Source organism: Cibotium barometz, chromosome 35 (assembly GCF_041138505.1).
Source record: "Cibotium barometz isolate CiBa-2024 chromosome 35, ASM4113850v1, whole genome shotgun sequence".
NCBI lineage: Eukaryota > Viridiplantae > Streptophyta > Polypodiopsida > Cyatheales > Cibotiaceae > Cibotium > Cibotium barometz.
Genome location: NC_141080.1, coordinates 14,347,501 through 14,367,547, shown reverse-complemented (window position 1 = coordinate 14,367,547; position 20,047 = coordinate 14,347,501). Strand labels below are relative to the sequence as shown.

The 20,047-nt window shown below is 45.0% G+C and overlaps 1 protein-coding gene across 2 annotated transcripts; it reads left to right on the top strand.

The window, feature by feature from the left end:
* The first annotated feature begins 730 nt into the window (after window positions 1-730).
* On the top strand, window positions 731-19,262 carry LOC147618183 (uncharacterized). 2 transcript variants are annotated; one of them, XM_086774608.1, is made up of 8 exons: window positions 737-798; window positions 892-1,095; window positions 1,131-1,328; window positions 16,703-16,896; window positions 17,059-17,075; window positions 17,172-17,197; window positions 17,429-17,768; window positions 18,323-19,262. In XM_086774608.1, exons 3-8 carry the CDS (start codon window positions 1,205-1,207, stop codon window positions 18,750-18,752), a joined length of 1,131 nt encoding a protein of 376 aa, XP_086630734.1. In that variant the 5' UTR covers window positions 737-798; window positions 892-1,095; window positions 1,131-1,204; the 3' UTR covers window positions 18,753-19,262. The 2 variants fall into 2 exon arrangements, with proteins under 2 accessions (XP_086630735.1, XP_086630734.1); XM_086774609.1 differs by having other exon boundaries at window positions 731-798; window positions 892-1,328; window positions 18,326-19,262.
* Window positions 19,263-20,047: the final 785 nt, after the last annotated feature.

Genomic DNA, 20,047 nt, shown 5'->3' with positions numbered 1-20,047 from the left:
TGAATGTGGTAAGAAATGTTCTCACGAAAAACATTTTTCACAGCAAATACAAAAATCTTTTATATGCAAGATTTCAAGTTTTTGATATAAATTAAAAATTTATTATTTTCCACATAAGGAGATGTTAAAATGCACCTTCAAATATTAAATTTTACCTTCCAAAACCTTTGAACATGCAAATTTAAACATTCAAGAGAAATTTAGACATTGAGAGGAGGGATCTAAAATAATACTCATTTCACACCACAATAAGTTTTCATTTTTTATTAGGCGGCCAAGCATTTAATTTTGCAAATGTGGCCATGTAAGCACTAGGTTGCTGGTTAGAGAGTGATTTTACCTTCCAAAACCTTTGAACATGCAAATTTAAACATTTAAGAGAAATTTAGACATTGAGAGGAGGGATATAAAATAATACTCATTTCACAATACAATAAGTTCTCAATTTTTGTGAGGCATGTAAGCACCCCCCGTGCCGTGCCCTCATGCCCCCGGCCCCCCACGGAGCCGTGCGGTCTCACCCCCGAGCTCCACTCTCTAACCCCTATAGAATGATATTTTATATAAAAATTCGAAAGGCTTTTATATTTTTCCAACGTCACATGGAAAAATGTATGTTTGTTTTTTTCCATGAGTCCATAAGCTCATGAAAACCTCCTTTTGAAAATTTTAAAATTTGCTTTTCACTTTACATTAGACTAGACATGGTTTATTTATTTATTATTAACCATTTAAAAGGAGAGGTTGGGACAAGGTCATTCTACGGCCTGTCTGGTCACTGTGGAATCCATGCTTCAGGTACAATATTTCCTGCAGCGTCCTTGCAGACTGTTGTTCCTGTCTGTTTGCTATCCGTCTGTGTGCTTATTTTACGTACTTTGCTCGAAACAGGATCAATTCTCAGGCTGGATCCTTTGACGGCGTCTTTGTTTCGTCGAACGCCAGTTCGAAGGCTCACCTATCTGTGCGAATTGACGAAGCAGAAGCAGCCGGGGCTAATTCGTCTGTACCAGCATCAGCGTTCAGGGACAGGGTTAGCGCTAGGGCTAGGGTTAGGGGTTAGCTTCAGGGCATCTCAGACGTTAGGGTTAGGGCCAGGACATCTCAGACATTACAGTTAGGGTTAGGGCATCTGAATCGGTTGGATCTGAAGCTCCGGTGTTGCTTCAATCGGACCGCAGAACAGAAGCTTCGAAGGTTGGCCATGGCCGGCCACAAATTAGGGTCTTTGCAAGCATTGACTTCTTGCTCTGTGTGCTTGGAAGCTGTGAGCGATGCGAGTGAGCGGTCTATTGCGAAGCTCATTTGTGGGCACCACTTCCATTTGGGTCAGTCTCTCTTCCACAGCTTGTTTTTGGTTCTTTTCTAACCGCATAAGTTTACAAAGATCAAATGCTGTAAGTGAATGCTTGGTAATCCTAAATCAGACATCTTAGTTTCTCAGAGAGAAGCTGTTTATTTGAGGTTTCTACTCCTGGTGACACCAATTGCTAGCTCTGTTGTTGCCATAAACACATTCTGAGGTGACTCATATAGGATAGGAGCAGATCACATGAGGGACTTTGCATGGCAGTTGTAGGGAGCTGGCTGTGACCTAGGTACAGCCTCCATCATGGTTGAGTCTGCCCTTCACCTCTGGTAAACTTAGTTCGATGGTTTATCTATGAAGATGTGCCTACTATGGTGACGAATCATTATGCATGAACCTGCACCTACTCTTGGGCACTGATGATGTGAAGGGCAGCACGTGCCGTGTAGTCTATGTTATGCATGATGGAGTTGATGATTTGAAGCTTTGTGAGTAGATTCTCATGGAGTCAAGATCACACTTTGGTTTTTGCTAAGTTTGGGAATAACTTGAAATTTCGATCAATATATATTGTTTAGGTTATATAGGGGATGTTCTTTGCATCTTCCTCACTTTTATTGTACCATCATTGTGGGCCATTTCTGTACCCCCCCCCTCCTCCTCCTCCTCTTACCTTCATATGGATCAAATGTGGTCCACTGGCTAGAATGACTTATTTCATCTCATCTCATCTCTCTCTTTCATATTGTCATGTTGTAAGATTCACCAGGATCTCCCTAACCACAAACAACCAGATTAGTACCAAATAGAAGGGGTGCACCACCCAATTGTAGATTCCATCTGGAATCACCCGAGTTGGAGGCTAAGGCTCCAACCCCACGACCCATGCCAGTGAGATTCACTAGGATCTCCCTAACCACAAACAACCAGATTAGTACTAAATAGAAGGGGTGCACCACCCAATTGTAGATTCCATCTGGAATCACCCGAGCTGGAGGCTAAGGCTCCAATCCCATGAACCATGCCAGTGAGCACTAGTATACCACCGACGGTTGCCTGTTGAGGCCTTCGGCATGACCATCCGTGATTGGTTGAATCCAATCATGTTCCTAATGGTAATCCCGGTATATCACAGACCATAGAGTGAATAACTCCCTTTGTGAACAATAATAACTGAAGTCTCACTTATACTGTGGCTACTGTTGCTATAAATTACTTTTGTTGCCTCTAACAAGGGCAAGGACAAACGCAAAGGCGGAAAAGGGAACTCCAACAACAACAAGCAGAAAGTCACCACAAAGTCATCTTCTGATGACGACGACGATCCTCACAGCAACAAGGGTTCCAGGATGAAGGAATCTTGTGAGTTTTGTGGCCGACTTGGTCATTCTGAGGCCAAATGTTTTGCCAGGCAAGCTGCTTCACGCAAAGCTAAAGCAAAACAAGAGTCCTCCTCCGATGGCTCAGACACTTCACCCACGACAGATGGTTCAGATACTTCGCCAACGACAACGACAGAGGAGGGTACGAAGTCTCATGCTAAGATGGCTTTTCTTGCTGTCTATGATCCCCCTGTTCTTTCATCTTAATAGGAGCAGGATGACTCCATCCTGGTGGTCACAAAGGAGACTTCTGATTTAGAAGTCAGTGCCCTATCCGCAACAGAAGATTATTTACAGGAGTTTCTGATAGAGACCTTATCAGTTCCTCTAATCCCTTTGGATGAGTATCTCCCTTCCCTTGTGTTGTTTCCTGCTGATGCTATTATTGCAGATTTTATCTCGTCTCTTTCAGAGGAGGATACTGGTTCTTCTACTGGGCAGGTGGATGATTTTGCCAAGATATCCTCACATATTCTCGAGCTTTCTATTTTGGCAGTTGCTTCTCCTTACTATGTTTCAGAGGAGGCATCTTCCACTATCTTGGAGCATGTCCCTACTTTCAACCTGATAACTTCTACTATCATTGATGATCAGTTTGTTCCAATGGTTGTTTCATTTCCTTCTTCTTCAGAGGAGAAGTCTACTTCGATCCCGATACTTGTTGCAGATGCAAAGGAGGTACCATCTATGGTTCCATCTCCTGAGGGCTTCTCTCTTCAGATTGATCCTATTGTTTCGTCTTTGATATCTTCTTGATCTTCTCGTGGCTTCTTTCGAAGACCTTCTCGGTATTTAGATGTACCATATCTTCGTGAGCTTTGTGTCTTTGGTGAGGAGGTTGTTCCTTTAGACTCTTTGGAGGTCTTTCTTCAGCGTGCTGGAGTTGGTCCGCCCATCTGGCGTTGAAGAGGAGATGTTGGCATTATCATCTCCAGATTGGGCATATATGTGCATATTTCATGCTGTATCTGGCCAGATTTATGAGGCCATGCATTCATCTTATTTTAGATATTTTTTTGCTATTTTTGTCTATTTTTTAGACATTATTCTAGTATTTTTTTGCATAGTTGGCCAGCCCACTGTTTTTATATTGGCCGACCAGCTCTTGTCCAACCTATAAATAGGTGGCTTGGGTTAGCATCATTAGCACATCATTATTCAACTATTGCTGTTGGTTGTATGCACCTACGGGCAGGCCTTGTGCTTTACTTTAGCAGATAACAAGTTTTCTACTTCAGTTCTTTTGCACATGTGCTTCTTTGCAAGATCTATTTGCTGTTTTTCTGTTTTACAGCCATTCTTTCATGCATGTGCACATGTAATGGACAAAATCTCCCTCTCATGAAATTTGTACAAAACATTCTAGTCGGGCACAAAACTGGCGCGACAGAATGTGAAAACCTTGGCCTTCTTATGGAGTGATAGTCCCATAGGCAAGACGTACAAACATGGGTCCTTCCATGGAGTGACAATCCCATGGACAAGACACCGTCTTGGCCATACACAGGTGGCACGATACAAGCTCCTGCGCGTATGACACAATCCTGGTCACACACGGGTCTCACGAAACTGACTCCCGTCCATGTGACACAAAGTAACTGGCTCCTTTCACATGAGACACCGGCCTGGCCTCATGTGTACATGACACAAATCTGGCCGCTCTATGGAGTGGCAATTCCATAGGAGTGGCACCAAAAATGGAGATGAACCAAATGGTGACAGGGTCTCTGTCCAATTGATTTTCCTTGAGGTGTACTAGTTGTACTGGTATTTATCTGGTTATTTAGAAGTGTGCAAGTTAAGGTTCAACAGAATAGATTGGATAGTCTTTCACTTCATGGATTAGTACATTTGTTGTATGGCTTCTCATGGGATATTCTCTACTTAGTCTTGTCTTAGTGTTTCTAGACGAGAGATGCTATAGCTTTGGTATGTGAGAAGACGTTCTTTGATAGAAGGTATTTTGGATCTACTGGATGGGGCATGTATGTTGGGTTGGGCGGATACAAAAGGTGGAAAAGGGGTGAATTTCCTCAGCACGATTGGGAACTTCGTTGTGTAGGGATTTACTGTCTCCTATGTGGAGCAGTGTGATTCTATTCTCAGTAATATTTGGGATTATCTCATGTTATTTGGACAGTTGTCCATGGGTCCTTTGATTTGAATGATGAGTTATTAGTGCTCTTCAGAGATTCCTTTGTAGGACTTCGTTGTGGTAGCAGTACTCAGAGACTGGTTAGCCATTTATGGCTATGCTTGGTTCTAGTGAGTAGCTACGGGCACAATGTTCATTGGGTATTGACATAGTTTGTCATTTTTTGAGTGTTAAGTGCTTATGGTAGTCCCATGATTAGAGGAGGTCTTAGGGGATGTTGTATTGGAAAATTGATATGGGGGTCTAATCTAATAGTGGCCGACATTAAGGTAGTAGTATGGTTGTCTCAAAAAGTAGGAGTATGGTTGTCTCAAAGCAAGGTCCAGGAAGGAATTGATCACTCTAACCTCGATTCATGGGTCTAAAGGAGGTCTTATGCTAGGATATGCTGTATATAGGATTTCTGAATGCATCCATATTTCTGTTTGGGTGTCAGTTGATCGAAGGTGAGATGCGTTGTTTTTTGAATGAATTACAAGGAAGAGGGAAAAATGGATTGGGGATTCGATGATTGGAGTGCTGTTGTGGATTGAGGTGGTGAAACTCTTTGTTTTGTCGTTGGTATGGTAAAGTTGTTATGCTTTCCCCAAGGGGGAGGGAGTGTCTGATGATATTCAGCAGTGGAGACCTATTACGATCCTCAATACTGTCTACAAGGTCCTGGCCAAGGCCTTGAGTTTGAGGATCCAGCCCTTTCTTGGGGAGTTGATTCATGCTACCCAGACAGGATTCGTCAAGGAGCGCAGTATCCTTGACAATATCTTCACCTTCTGGGAGGCGACGACCCGAGCTAGATTTCTTGGCGAGGACCTGGTCGTTATGCTTCTCGACTTCGAGAAGGTATACGATAGAGTCGATTGGGGTTTCCTAGAGGGCATTATGCTTTGCCTGGGTTTTGAGCCAGTCTGGATTCGAGGGGTGGCGGCTCTATATTCCACAGCTCGTAGCCAGGTGCCGATGGCAGGAGGACGGGGGCCGAGTTTTGAGTTGACCAGATCAGTCCGTCAGGGGTGCCCTCTCGCCCCGTTTCTTTTTCTCTTCTTTGCCGAGGCTATGAGTATGTATCTGACAGCAGAGGAGGTTGGTTTGAGAGGACTCCAGCTCCCAGTCCGGGGAGAGGACCTGCTCGATTCTGAGTTTGCTGATGACACGGGATTATTTTTGCATGGCCAGGAGGCCAATCTTCAGAGGGCAGAGCAGGCGCTATAGGTTTTTGGGGCAGCTTCGGGAGCATTGATCAATTGGCGCAAGACAGTGGCCTTTTGGATCAGTAGCGCTCCCACTCCGGCATGGAGCCCAGACCCGGGTTTTAGATGGATTCCTCCTGGCACAGCAGTGCGGTATTTGGGATGCCAGATTGGACTTGATTTGTCACCTGAGCAGCAGATCGCCCCGCTTCTTCTGAGTATTCGGAAGAAGCTTTTGTATTGGAGTACAGCTCGGCTATCCTTGGCTGGGAGGGTGGTGGTGACAAATCAGGTGCTTTTAGCGACCATGTGGTACATCACGTCTTGCTGGATCTTCTTGAGCTCTTGCATCAGCCAGGTACAGAGGCTGATCAGGAACTCTCTTTGGTCTGGGCAGGACGGTCAGCCAGCCCGGGCTAAGGTTGCTTGGACAGTTATTACTCTTCCGCTGGCCCAGGGGGGCTTGTGCATTATAGATCCAGTTAATTAGAGTAGAGCCTTATTGGGGAAGCTTATTGTTCGGGGGCTGCTTCCAGGCGCTGAGCCTTGGAAGGAGCTTCTTTTTCAGCGACTGCAGGCTAGGGCTCCTCCAGCAGGGGGCACTTGGGCACCAGAGATACGATGGATCTTCATAGAGATGAGGACAGGCCTCAGTAGAGGATGGGAGGACAGATTTGCCTTGAGCATCCTGCGAGCTTGGGAGCTGCTGAGACCGGGGCTATCTCAGAGACATCCTACTTGTGATGAGGAGCGGGCCAGACAGCCGCTCATATGGAGCCCCGCGGTACGCACTGAGCAGGGTCATATGCTGGGTTCTCGGCCTCGTCTAGGCTGGGGACTGGCAGGCCCAGCACGCAGTTTTGGAGACTGGCAGGCCTTTTGCAGTCTCCCAGAGGAGGTCAAGGTGGAGAGGTTGAGTCACTTCAGAGGGGGGCTGATTATGCGGGATGACATTCAGGAGGCACTCACTGAGGAGTGGTTCACGCCTCTTGAGCCAGCGGCCCCACGGTGGATGGGAGCCTTTACACAGTTGGAGATCCTGATTGCTGTCAGAGCTTGCACTGAGGATGGTAGATGCTCTATTATGAGATCCAGGATGAGGGCAGACTTCAGAGAGTGGAGGCGGAGTCGCCTTTGGTTGCAGAGTGCATCTTTCAGAGGATACGCGTAGTGGCCGCCACTTCCCGGAAGTGGCATATTGATCCAGACCCTGCAGATGTGGACTCTGATTGGCGCATTTGGGCATATGATGTGCGCCCTTTGGCCCGGCTCCAGTGGGACCCTGGCGAGTACGAGTGGCATGATCCTTATGCGTTCCCCGAGGCCACAGAGATTACCTTTTTCCAGTACACTGTTCGGTTGGGGAGGCTTCGGTTGGGGAGGCATATTCTGACTGCGATGAGGATGGTCTCTCCAGCCGTAGCAGAGCATTGGCGGCTACAGGGACTCTCACAGGAGTTCTTGGAGGATTTTTGGGCCAGGCTCTGGGCTAGTCGACAGGCACGCAGGATCTCGACTTTTCAGTGGTGGCTGGTTGCCCATAGGGGCTCTGCAGTTGGCACCTGGCTTGTCTACAGTGGTCTTCCGGCGGCCTGTGTCTGATGCGGCCACCCTTGGAGACACAGAGACACTGCCTATGGGACTGTCCACAGGCGCATCAGATTTGGCTGAGGATGCTGCGCATTTAGGCCCCCCTCTCTCCAGAGGGCATGTATACGTGGGGTGTCGCTGCTTGGTCGACGTCGTCAGGGCTTGCTCTGGGATACGAGCCGGAGCAGGACAGCCAGGCCATCAGATTCATTAGGGGCCAGCCTCGCCTTGTTCCTTCACCGGACTTCTCGTCCGTCGTCTGGACACAGGAGAGGGATCTACGATGGGAGCTCCTCAGCAGCCTCACCATCTGGTTCACCTGGAGAGCCCGGTGCTTTAGGGCCTTTGAGGGGAGACTGGAGCCACCGTTCGGGGGATTTGGCAGGAGCTGATCCACACCCTGCGCGGACAGTATGACCGCATCCGGGGCGACTCGGATGCGGCGATCTTGTGGCGCCAGACCTTCCACACCACTTGGCGCAGCGGCCCCTTCTATACACTACACGTGGGAGTCCCCCCGCTGGCATTACAGGCCACCTGTTTGGCTTTTCCCCCCTCCTATTGTATGATATAGCTCTCAGTTATTTGTATTGATCTTTGTACCTTTTTGCACCTAGGGAGAGTCTCCCTAGCTGCCTTGATTGGATCTCTGCTCTGCCTTCTTATGAGCAGGAGAGGTTTTTTGTAGCCCAGTGGGCGGTTTTTTTAACTAATGAAAGGATCTTTTCTCGGAAAAAAAAAAGTTGTTATGCTTTGCCTATTCTAAGTGGTGTTGGGAAACCGGTTGGGTTACCAGTGGATCTTGAGGCGTGCGTGTATATTTTGCAGAGATCCGTACTCAGAGATAGTATCACTGATGGTATTTCAGTGGATTTCATGGATAGATTTTTTCTTATGTGATGGGTTAGTTTGTGGGTCAGATAGCTAGCAATTTAAATATTCGGGACTAGTGAGTGATGGATTTGTAAAACGTATATAGGGCATATCTTGGTGGTATGGGATGCTAAGGTCTACTTCATGTGCGGTTTACGGGTTTTTGGTGAGGAAGATGCTTTAACCTCCGATGTGATCCAGAACTCGTGATTGTTGGATGGTAAGTAGTTTTACTTGCCTTTGTTCATGAGGTAAGAGATCTATCCTCTAATGTGTTAAATATGCGGTTATTGGATTTGTTATGCACGACTGTGTGGTAGAGTGCTGACTGGTGGGGTTAAACTAGTTCGACCCGGTCCTAGTAACATTATGATGTTCTTTGGCATTTGGATTACCTCGACACAGCGGTTGGGCAGAACTTGAAGTTTCTACGTACTTTAGGCAGCTAGGATTGAATGGGTTGAGTTCCTGCTCATGATGATTGTCCTCGATCTGTCAAACAACAGAGAGGATATATCATATTTTGGTGGAATGTTGGACACATTCGGCACCATGAGACCATATGATTTGGTCAAATTTGCCTATAGTGTTGCTAAGCATAGGACTCCTAGCGACAACCAGGTTATGTTTAGTGCAAGTTTCGATAGCCCGGGTTTCCCTGAGACTTTAGAACGTGAAGGTATAACTATAGGAGCAGTTAACCTTGGAAAAGGGCGGATGGTTTGTAGTCATTGCATGGATTTGCATTGATAGATATTGACTTGCACTAGATGGTTTTTATCGGCAGTCTTCTGGTTTGAAGATGGTCTCGATGTCTTATATCAGTGGTGTTTTGGATTGAACACATTCCTGACAGGAGCATTCTCTTAAGGTTATTTTTTATGAGAGTGTAGAGATACTTGATAGTCATATGATTCTCAGATAGGGAAATATTTGTTGATCATCCTCGGTTTGTTGGGCAAACATGAGGCTGCATCAGGTTTTGGAGGATATGCTTTATGCATATGTCTCCAGGTGACCATTTGATTGGGAGAGGTACATCCCTATGGTCTATGTTGTACTAGCATTCGGATACTAATTACAGTCTGAGCATGCTGATGTACCGGTTTCAACCAGCATCTTTGGTAACTATGGGACTTAAGGGTACGTGGATTGATGCAGCTAGAGATTTCTGAGAGGATTGTTGACTTGATCCTCGGGACAAAGGCACCCAATAAGTTCTCCTATCGCCTATTTAAGGCATTGGAGGGAAAACTGGAGCAGTAGTTATCTCAGCTACTCTGGGTTGGATTTATCCATCCATCATCCTCGCCGTTCGTTGTATCCATCTTATTCGTGCAAAAAAGAAAGACAAGATCGCATGTTTATGTGTGGACTGCAGGGCACTGAATTAGCTCAACATCACAAATAAGTTCCCAATGCCCATAAATGAGTACATTCTGGAGCGTCTTTGTGGTGCTAAGTATTTTTTAAAAATAGACCTCAAGGGGCCTATCACAAGGTTCGGACTTTTACGACCAACATTCCAAAGACGACTTTCTAGACCGAACATGGCTATTATGAGTTCATGGTGAGGGCGTTCGGTCTCGCCAATGCAACATCGACGTCCAATAAAATGATGTCTCGGATATTCATTGATCTAATTAGAAAGTGTGTATTAATCTCTTTGGATGATATACGTATCTTTTTTGCCACTGTAAAGCAGCATGAGTGGGATGTGGAAAAGGTCTTGCAACTTTTGCGGGACAATGAGCTCTACATTAACGAGAAAAAGAGCACATTTGGCCTATTAGAGGTCCATTATTTGGGATAGTGATTAGTGCATTGGGTATTCACCTTGACCTTGAAAAAGTTGTAGGCTATACTAGATTGGGATGTACCCAAGATTGCTCAAGAGATCAGATCATTTGTGGGTCTTTGCCAAGCCTACAACACCCATATGAACAAATTTTTCCGACTTTGCAACACGTCTTATAAATCTGCTCAAGGGCGTGACGATGCGCCGTCAAAAAGTGTTACGGACAAGGCTCTTGAGGCCTTCCATGCATTGAAGAAAGTGGCCTTGGAAGCACGAGTTCTCAAGCAAGCATCATGGGATGATCCGTTTGAGGGTATCACTGACGCTAGCAATCTTGCCATCGGCACTGTTTTACAGCAAAAGGACAGACTAGTGGCTTACTATTGCCGCAAGTTGAATGATGCCGAGAAGAATTATTGAGTGTATGACAAGGAGCTCTTGGGGGTGATAACAGCTCTCAAGCATTGGAAACCTTCCCTTTATGGGAGGGAATTCATAGTGAAGATTGATCACCAGATACTTAAATTGTTGCAAACCATGCCTAGTGCCCAATGGAGTGATAGGCAGGTGAGGCGGAGTCAAATCTTCCAACAGTTCGGAGGCATGATTGAATATGTCCGTGGCAAGAATAACTCTGTTGCTGATGCTCTTAGTCAGAAGTCCCACCATTCAGACATTGCAGGGGTTGAATGTGCTAGAAATTCAAGGCAAAGATTTGAATGGTATGAAGGGCATACTACATAGTATGCAGATTTTGTGGAATTCACCCTCAGTTCAGAACCGGGTCATTACACAGTTCAAGATGGCCGGTTGTTTTACAAGAACCGGTTATGTGTGCCAAGGGAGAAAAGACATGCACCTCTTCATGGTGCCCATGATTCTCTTGTTGGGAGTCATTGAGGTATCAACAACACCTTGGAGAAGTTGGAGCGGTTATTCTATTGGCCAAAGATGAGAAGGGATGTCTACTAGTATGTCCAGGCATGCGAGATTTGCCAAAAAGTAAAGGTTCCACACTCGAAGGAGATTGGGCTGCTATAGCCTTTACCTGTTCTCGAGGGACCTTTTCAGGATATCAGTATGGACTTCGCAAGCCCTCTTCTAGCAGCTATGGGAACCAAGATTACACAGTGTTTGACCATTGTTCTTTGGTTCAATAAGTTTTGCATTCTGTGCAAGCAGATGGCCACAACAGAAGATATTACTTGCTTGTTTATTCGACTTTGGTACCCCATTTGTGGTTTACCACGGACAATTACTCAGATAGAGATCCCAAGTTTACTTTTCATTTTTAGAGGATCCATCTGTGGATGAAATGCACTAGACAATTGCAACTTAGTCCCAAAGTTATCAAACAATGTGGTTAGACATAAATATACAATCAGTTGGCCTTTGATGATGTTTGTTGGAAATAAGTACACACTAGGTGTACTCTTTTCCTAGTCTAGTATAAACTTTTGTCTTAAGTCTTGTGTGTCTGCCATGTGGCATCTTATTTGTCCCACATATCAGCGTGGCTACTATCTCTTGTACTACACACCTATATATTGTGGGTGTCACATCATAAGAAGTATTCAGCTTGTGTCTTGTCTACACTCGTATCAAGGTAACTCTTTGTCCTTCAATCTTGTTGTTATTTCATTTCTAGTCTTCTAGTTTCTAGCTCTTGCTTCCATATTTCTACATGGTATCAGAGCCATTGCTTCCTTGCTCCTAGAGATTGAGGAGAGGGAGGCCAAAAAGAGAAGCCATGTCCTCTCTCTCTTTCTCTAAGTGCAAGAGAGTATGCTCTCTTTCCTCCTGAGGACCTCTACTACCTACGTGGAGAAGCGACATCTTGAAGAGGAGGCATCTCCATCTTCTGCCCGTCTTCTGAGTTCTCCACGATTGCTGCTATTCAGGCCGTCACCTCTAGCTGTCGCCGTTCCTGTTCGGGCTGTCTCTACTGCTGCAGATTTGCACGCCACTTCTGCCCCCTGCAGCCGCTCTTCTCAGAACAGAAATCTGCCACCATTATCTTGCTCAGTTCCGCTCTTATTCTCAGCCACCACTCAGCCTCGCAGGCCTGAACTTCTTACTGCACGCTGTTATTCGTGGAGAGAGAGCTAGAGCAGCAGCCGACCAGCATCTATTTGCTACCGACTTGCTGCTGCAGCAGCTCAGCAAATTTCCGCCGTTTTTTTTGGAGCCACCTCAGCTTTGGACGTTCATCGTACTACCCTGATGCTTTCCTTTGGCTGCCTTCTTCATCGACTCAAGGGGCGGTCTCTGCTTGGGATTTATTGGGCCTGAAGAGTCTACAAGGTATTGTGCATTGTCTCCTTCAATTTACTAGCCAGTACTTTTGCAATTTGGATCTCTTCTTTCATTCATTTCTACAATCTTGTAAGGGAATAGACACTGCCCTTGCATCTTAGCAAGAGGTAAGACCTTCCCACATGGCCTCTTCTACTCATTCTCTCATGTCTGTCGGCAAATTCAATGGGTCCAACTTTCATACTTGGCAAATCAAAATCAAGTGCCATCTTATGAAAGAAGGTCTTTGGGACGTTGTTCACCATGCTGCTCCCGAAGATTCCGACATTGAGCAAGTTATCACTTACGTTCCCACTGCCAAGAATGACAAAGCCTATGCTATCATCTTGCTCAGTCTTGGAGATGATTACATTCATCACATCTCCGACATACATTCTGCTTCTGAAGCATGGATCACTTTGGATACCCTTTTTGGACCCCGCTCTAAAAACTCTAAGATTGCACTTATGATCTCATTCTTTGATCTACATATGCAGGAGGGAGCTACTATAGCCTCTCATGTCAATTATCTTCGCAGTCTTATGGTTCAGCTTGCATCAGTGAAGTCCCCCATCTCCGAAGATATTGCTATTGCTGTGCTTCTCAAGAGCTTACCTGACACCTATGCTACTCTTGTCACTACCTTCAAGTATCACGATAATCCTACTCTTGAAGGTATCATCAATGCTCTCCAAGAAGAGGAAAGAACTCAACAACAAAAGGTAACTGACACTGCATTTTTAGCAAAGAAAGGAAGTTCTAAAGTAAGAAAGCCTTGCACCCATTGTGGCAAAACTAATCATATGGAGAAGGACTGCTTCAAGGCTCATCCATGCACCATTTGTGGCCGTGATAATCACCGAGAGGACTGCTACTCTAAACCCTCTACATCAGCCCCTGCATCTACCTCAGCCCATGTTGCTGCAGCATCTCCATCAGCAGATCTTGGTGTTCATTCCTCATATGATGAGGAGTGGGCTTTCTGATTACTTCATCTTTCTTGTCTACCACTTTGACCACCGATGATGTAGGTCAAGGGGTTCTATTGTCTTATTCATTCGGCTTTTGGACCTCTTTCTTGTCCCTACCCAAGAGGCAGAGGTTGCCCTTGAGGAGGGGATGTCTTCAAGGTCCATCTGTTTGTCTACAGTCAGTCTTGGTCTATCTAGTCTTGTCTGTCTGTCTATTTGTCTATCAATCTGACTGTGTCTTGTTTTAGATCCATCTTGTCCCTACCCTTGTGGACCCATATGAGGATATCACTTGAGGAGGGGTGTCTCAGGATCTTTTCTATCTTGTCTTCTATCTTGTCTTTCAGTCTTGGTCTTGTCTTGTCTGTCTTTCAGTCTTGTCTTTTGTCTTCCTCCTAGTGTCCACTTAAGGAGGGTGTTGGAAATAAGTGCACACTAGGTGTACTCTTTTCCTAGTCTAGTATAACTTTTGTCTCAAGTCTTGTGTGTCTGCCATGTGGCATCTTATTTGTCCCACATATCAGCGTGGCTACTATCTCTTGTACTACACACCTATATATTGTGGGTCTACACTCGTATCAAGGTAACTCTTTGTCCTTCAATCTTGTTGTTATTTCATTTCTAGTCTTCTAGTTTCTAGCTCTTGCTTCTCTCAAATCTTATTGCCATGACAAAGCAGCCGAAGTGAGAACGATATCTTCCTTTGCTGCAGGGTATTCTAAATGATACTCATTCATCTAGTATTGGCAGGACTCCATATGATGCAGCATTTGGTCACTGTTTGTCACGTGCACACTCTCCTGAGTGTGACATGGACATGCTTCTACACATTTGGCCAACACAATGGTCGAGTACATGGCCAGATTTATGTGTTTGTAAGGGCTATTGTGCCATATCTTTTCAATATTGTCCAGGCGCGCAATGAGCAGCCTTGTGTGAACATAGTTATTGGGTTATTGTTCGAATACACCTAGTTGGACATTATTAGTAGGGTTGGTAGAGTTGGTAGTCAACTCACCAACATTAGACACCATAAATCTCTAGGCTTTAGCCGCATTCATTCATTGATCAGTAAGGAATCATTGAGCCATCGAGAATTGAGGAGCAATGCTACCGTTGAGTATCTCTGCTCAGCATTGTATACATTTCCTGTTAGTAATACATGATAGATTAGGTCTTCTTTCTCTACTATGTATTGAGCATGAAGAAGTCTCTGATTAGGAGTGCCCAGAGATCTGCCACTTCCCCGCCCTGTTAGGGTTTCTTGAGCATGGAGATTCAACAGAGAGCTCTCTGCATAGAGCTTTGCCTATGGCTGGATCTCTTTCTTGCGATAGTGTCGACGAGGACCTTGGCTTTGGAAGAGGAGGCGGAGGGTTTCATAGCTTCTACAAGGCCGTGCGCAGGTGTCACAGGATGAACATGCTGTGTGCATTCTCTAGTATAAGATTTGATGGCCACAACAATGAAAAAAACTCTGTTGACCCTGCAGACAGGTTGCAGGAGCGGGCAATTTTGAAGATGAGGAGAAGACGTTGGACTGCACTGGTACAGGTCTAGAAGCTTGGCTTTTAATGTGAGAGATCTCTACCTTACAGGCCTTGAAGCTTTCATCTTAGGGTTTTCAGAAAGTGAAGACAATGCGAGGTTTGGATCCTTGCATGCATCCAGAGTTGCTGTGGAAGCCATGCCCATGAGCGAGTTTAGTAAGAACAGCCTTGAGTCCAAGGACATTCAGTGCGCTGTCTGCAGGGAGGTTTTTTTGATGGGAGCCGAAGTGAGAGAATCCTCAGCGCCTGTTGGCCATTAGCTGCAGCAACAGCCCAAGTCTCTCTCAATGAGGACGACTATAACAGGGCATTCTAGTTGTTTTTGTGTATGTGTCATGGGTTCTTTGCTCGGGTAGTCCCCCGAAATCTGAGTTAAATAATCTGTGTGTGTTCTTTCCTTTATATGTTTGTATTGTCTTCACTTATAAAAGGCTCCGTGATATCTTTTATCCCTGTTAGGAGCTAGGGGGGGTGATGAAGAGCTGACTTTGCTGCTTCTGTCATGTGCTGATTGGAGGATTAGCATCGTAGGGGAGGTGCGCATGGCTATATCGCCCCCTTGCAGCATGTGATTGAGTTAGAAGGTAGCTACTTCCTTTGTGTGTTTGGTCTCACCACCTTCTCTTTGAAGGGGGGTTTGTTGAGTATTTAGAGCTTCGTATGTGTGAACCAGCCCTTGTTGTATGTGTTTGTGTCCACGTATGTGTGAACCAACCCTTAGATGGCTTAGTGTGTTTATGTGTGTGAACAATCTCTTATAGCCGTTTTGTGTGTGAATGTGATAAGCAGGGATGTCATAGGCACTTGCCATGTGTCAATGCCCCAGTGTGTGTTGTGGCTCTAAAACCTATAAAAGCACTGTACTCTTTGAAGCTATTAATCACATTAATCAACAGTTATTGAGTTTTGCATATATCCTCTCTCTATCTCTAATCAAGTTTGTCTCTAGCTTTCTCTCTCTGCACACACTACCAAACAACATGGATTTGTTTGATCTTCATAGTTGTTGCTTCCTTGCTAACCCTAATTACCACACAGTGGTGACTAGATGTAAGCAATGTTCTAGCAATTTAAGTGTATCATGATGCAATAGGGGGAACAACCGCTTCAACAAAAGGCTTTGATTCAAGCCTTGGAGAAGCGGCTATCTCTTCCAGATTTCTCTTCACCCATCACCCCCCCCCCCCTCCTTCGTCAGTTCTCACCCAGATCCCTTCCCAGACTCCTTTTCAGATCTCTTCCTTGCTAACTCCATTGCGGAGTTGACGCAGCAGTTCCGTGTTTTACATGAATTACAGGCACGGGAGTTTGAGCTTTGGATGCAGGCGGGTTCAAAACCCAACAAGGTGCTTCCTTGGCGTGCACTGCCTACGGGGTGTAGGCCGATGGGCGGTGAAAAAAGGGTAACTGCGGGAGGATCTTGGGCCTTAGGCTAGTTGGAAAAAAAAAGACATTATGGGCTATCATATGTTCTAAAGTTTCCCAACTATCATCATCATCTAATTACATGCACATAAATGAGTAGTGGAGCTGTCTTTTTTTTTTCTAATAGCGTGTTTTCTTACAATGTGGGGTATTTGGGTCTCTCACAGACTGCATAGGCTCAGCATTCAATGCTAAGGGATCAATGCAGTGTCCAAATTGCAGACACATTGAGAATGGTCAGTGGTTGTATGCAAATGGTTGTCGACAGCTGGAGGACTCTATACTTGAGGACATAATGAATGAAAATGATTATGGTGTGCTTGCTGGAGTGTCAGGTCTCCTTCTCCCTCATGATTTAATGGTAAGTTCTACCAAGTTTTATTTTGCGCATGTCTTGTCTTCCTCTTGCCTTAAAATTTACACTGAGTGCCACATCTGTGCGCGCATATGTGTGCAAAACAAGTGCATCTACCACTGTTTTTGATTCTTCTTATATTTGCTCTCATGTTTTTTTTATGCACAGCTGCCGTTGTCCCTCAGGTGATCCCATACACTACCTTTTTTTACAAGAAAGTATGTCACCTCATGCATTTGATTTTGTCACCTGCTGATGCCCGTCCTTGTTGTATTTGTCAGGGATGTAGATCTTTCTCTAGCTACCTGTAAGTACTGTTCAACCCATCATCACTTCAGGGGCTTTATAGTCAGATCCCCACCTGTTAAAAGGGGAGATCTCACCTGCCCATCACTTATGGGTAGGAGATCTTCCCCATCCAATGCTCACCTGTCTGATGGGCGGGGAATCTTTCTGCAAACCCTCACTCACAAGAATACACCATGTTCTCTTTTTGCTCAAACATAAAGGATGTTTTGGATATGTTCTGGATGTGCAGATGCAGACTCGGTTGTCAATGTATTGCTTGCCGAGGACATGGGAAGTAATGATTCTTTGCAGCCATGCCCATTTCTTCAAGCCCAAGGTCGAACATTGCCTAGACAAATACCAGTCCTGGTGGAGGAGAATGTGCAAGTGCAAGAAATTCATGTGCATCCACATCACGGAGTTCCTCCACAGTTTTCACCTCCAAGAGGGCATTGGGCTCGATGGGCTTCAACAGTATTGACACCGATTGGTGGTGTTGGAGGAATCGCCTTCCAGGGTAGACCAAGATGGCCCGAATCTGAAAGCCAACCTACAAGGAACCCTTTTCCTTTGCATCCTAGGAACAGTAGGTATGTACACTGAATGTCTTTATCGACGGCAGTTTTTATTCTCTGAAAAGTAAAGCTGGATACACGTAAATCTATGCCTGTGGGAACTGGTGGGGAATGGCTCGGGCAAGATTGCCTATCCAACAGTACCTGGGATCCTCCGGGAGTACTTGGTCGCTGTCGTGCCCATATCATGGGTCTTCCGGGGCAATGCCTTAAGTAGCGAAACCGTCTGTGGTTGGGGACGACGAACAGCGTTTCTCTGTTCGAGTCTTAGAATGAGTCCGCTCGTCTGACCCCAGCTCAAAAAACAAAAAACAGAAATTGCCTGTCCAAACCTTGCAGGCAGTCATGATGGGCCCCCCGTGGTGGGCCTCTTTATGTTGTACCAGCCTAAAGCATATGACATGCTCATGCTTGTGTGCTTGGGAAGAAGCATCATATTTGGTATTTCTTGATCTCAGAGAATGCCTTGGCTATCCATGTCGTGATGTCGTGTGCACCATAGCACCAACTTACATGCACATGGAGACTCTGGTTAGTGATTGCAAGTTGTCCTTTTTGTGTTTTGATAGCAGGAGGGAAAGAGTTCCAACTTCAACTCAACTACCAACACGGAGACAGTTGGCTCACTATCCTGAAAGCCAGATATTGCCAGGACCATTGAACTGGGATTTTGTAGGTACATCTGCTGTACATAGTGCTCCAAGGGAGACAGAACCCAGGGACAGTGCAGCTTCTAGACAGTGGAGACAAGAAGGGGTCTCTGCTTTTAGGCAGTATCCGGTGGAACCAGAAGTGCAAAGGTGGGCTCCACCGTCATTGTCTGGTTTGTATAATGGCTTGCATGGCATCCATGGCTCAGAAATATCAACACAAGCTGGATTTAGGGCTCCTGGTATGCAGTTTTCCAACCAGTTTCAAGGACCTCCTTTTCAACTGTTTCAACCTTTAATGGCAGAGCCTGAAATTGATACTGGATCGTTCCAGCCTAACATCTTTTGATCCCCCAAGATTGCTGGGTGGCTGGCTGTTGTGGAGGAGTTCTTAATATATTGAAAGTGGTGAATTTTTAAAAAACATGGATTGAGCTTTTGCATAAGACAACTGGGATGTTTGGAATTCATCGTGAGATCAGCATTGAGTGATATCTTCACCTCACCTCACATAGGTGTAACTGGTTAGACTCTAAATGTTGATGCAACAATGATGAGATTGCCTTTTGAGACCAAGGTAAATACAAACTTCAGCAAGCAACCAATGATGCACCCCCCCCCCCCCCCCCCCCCCCCCCCCCCCAACCCAACCCCTGCGGGCGGTGGATCTGTTGCATACAAAAACAGACAACCAAGCCAAAAAACAAATAACTTTAAAAGAGACGACTTACATTGGTATTGCCAAGCCAATGGACGGCGTATGATCTCTATGCTATCTCCATGATGCAATGAATAACACTTGAAATTGGGATCTTTCAATTAAAAGGCTAATGTGGAGGGAGAGTTTTATATTATAAAAGGATGTATGAGACCATGCAAGTGTACTTTGTATATAAAATGGCATGCTACTGGGGATGTGGTGTTGAGTATAAGCTAATTACATTTAACTCCTTGTTTCTCCATCTTGATAATAGAAGAAACTTAACAGTTCAGTGGGGACAACAATCTCACCTCTAAACTAAGAAATAGGTAAAGGTAGTGTGACATTCGAAATTAGAGATAATAATGAATGTATGAAATTTAAAAATGAGTTCAAAGAGTGATAAACAAGATGATGTCAAGATTGTGAACTCTTTTAGCTATAAAAAGCTCAGTTACCTTGTGCATTTCTGCATGAGTTGCAAGTATGTTACTATGTCTTAAGGGTCTTTGTTACTTTAGCTATAAAAAACTCATTGTTACCTTGTGCATTTCTACATGAGTTACGAGTATGCTACTATGTCTTAAAGGTGGTAGGCTAATTATCCATGACTGATTGTACCTTTTTAAATCTACGTAACAATTGTTGTTATTACAATTGTTATATGATAACGATTGTCGTGTAAAATAGGTATATCACAGACTACAGAAGTGCTTGTTATTGGCAACATCACAACTTAATACATTAGTCTTAGTATTCCATGTGATATATCATTCTTTGCTATTTTGTAGTCTAAGGTAATGCTATATAGCAGTGTTTGTCCTATATGGGGAGAGGTTGACTTGACACAACCAACAAAAGGAATGCAAGTAGGGGTGCTTCTTCTCTTTTGTCTTCTGAAAAACTTTCATCCTTTAAGCTTAGTTATGGGGAGACTTGGACAT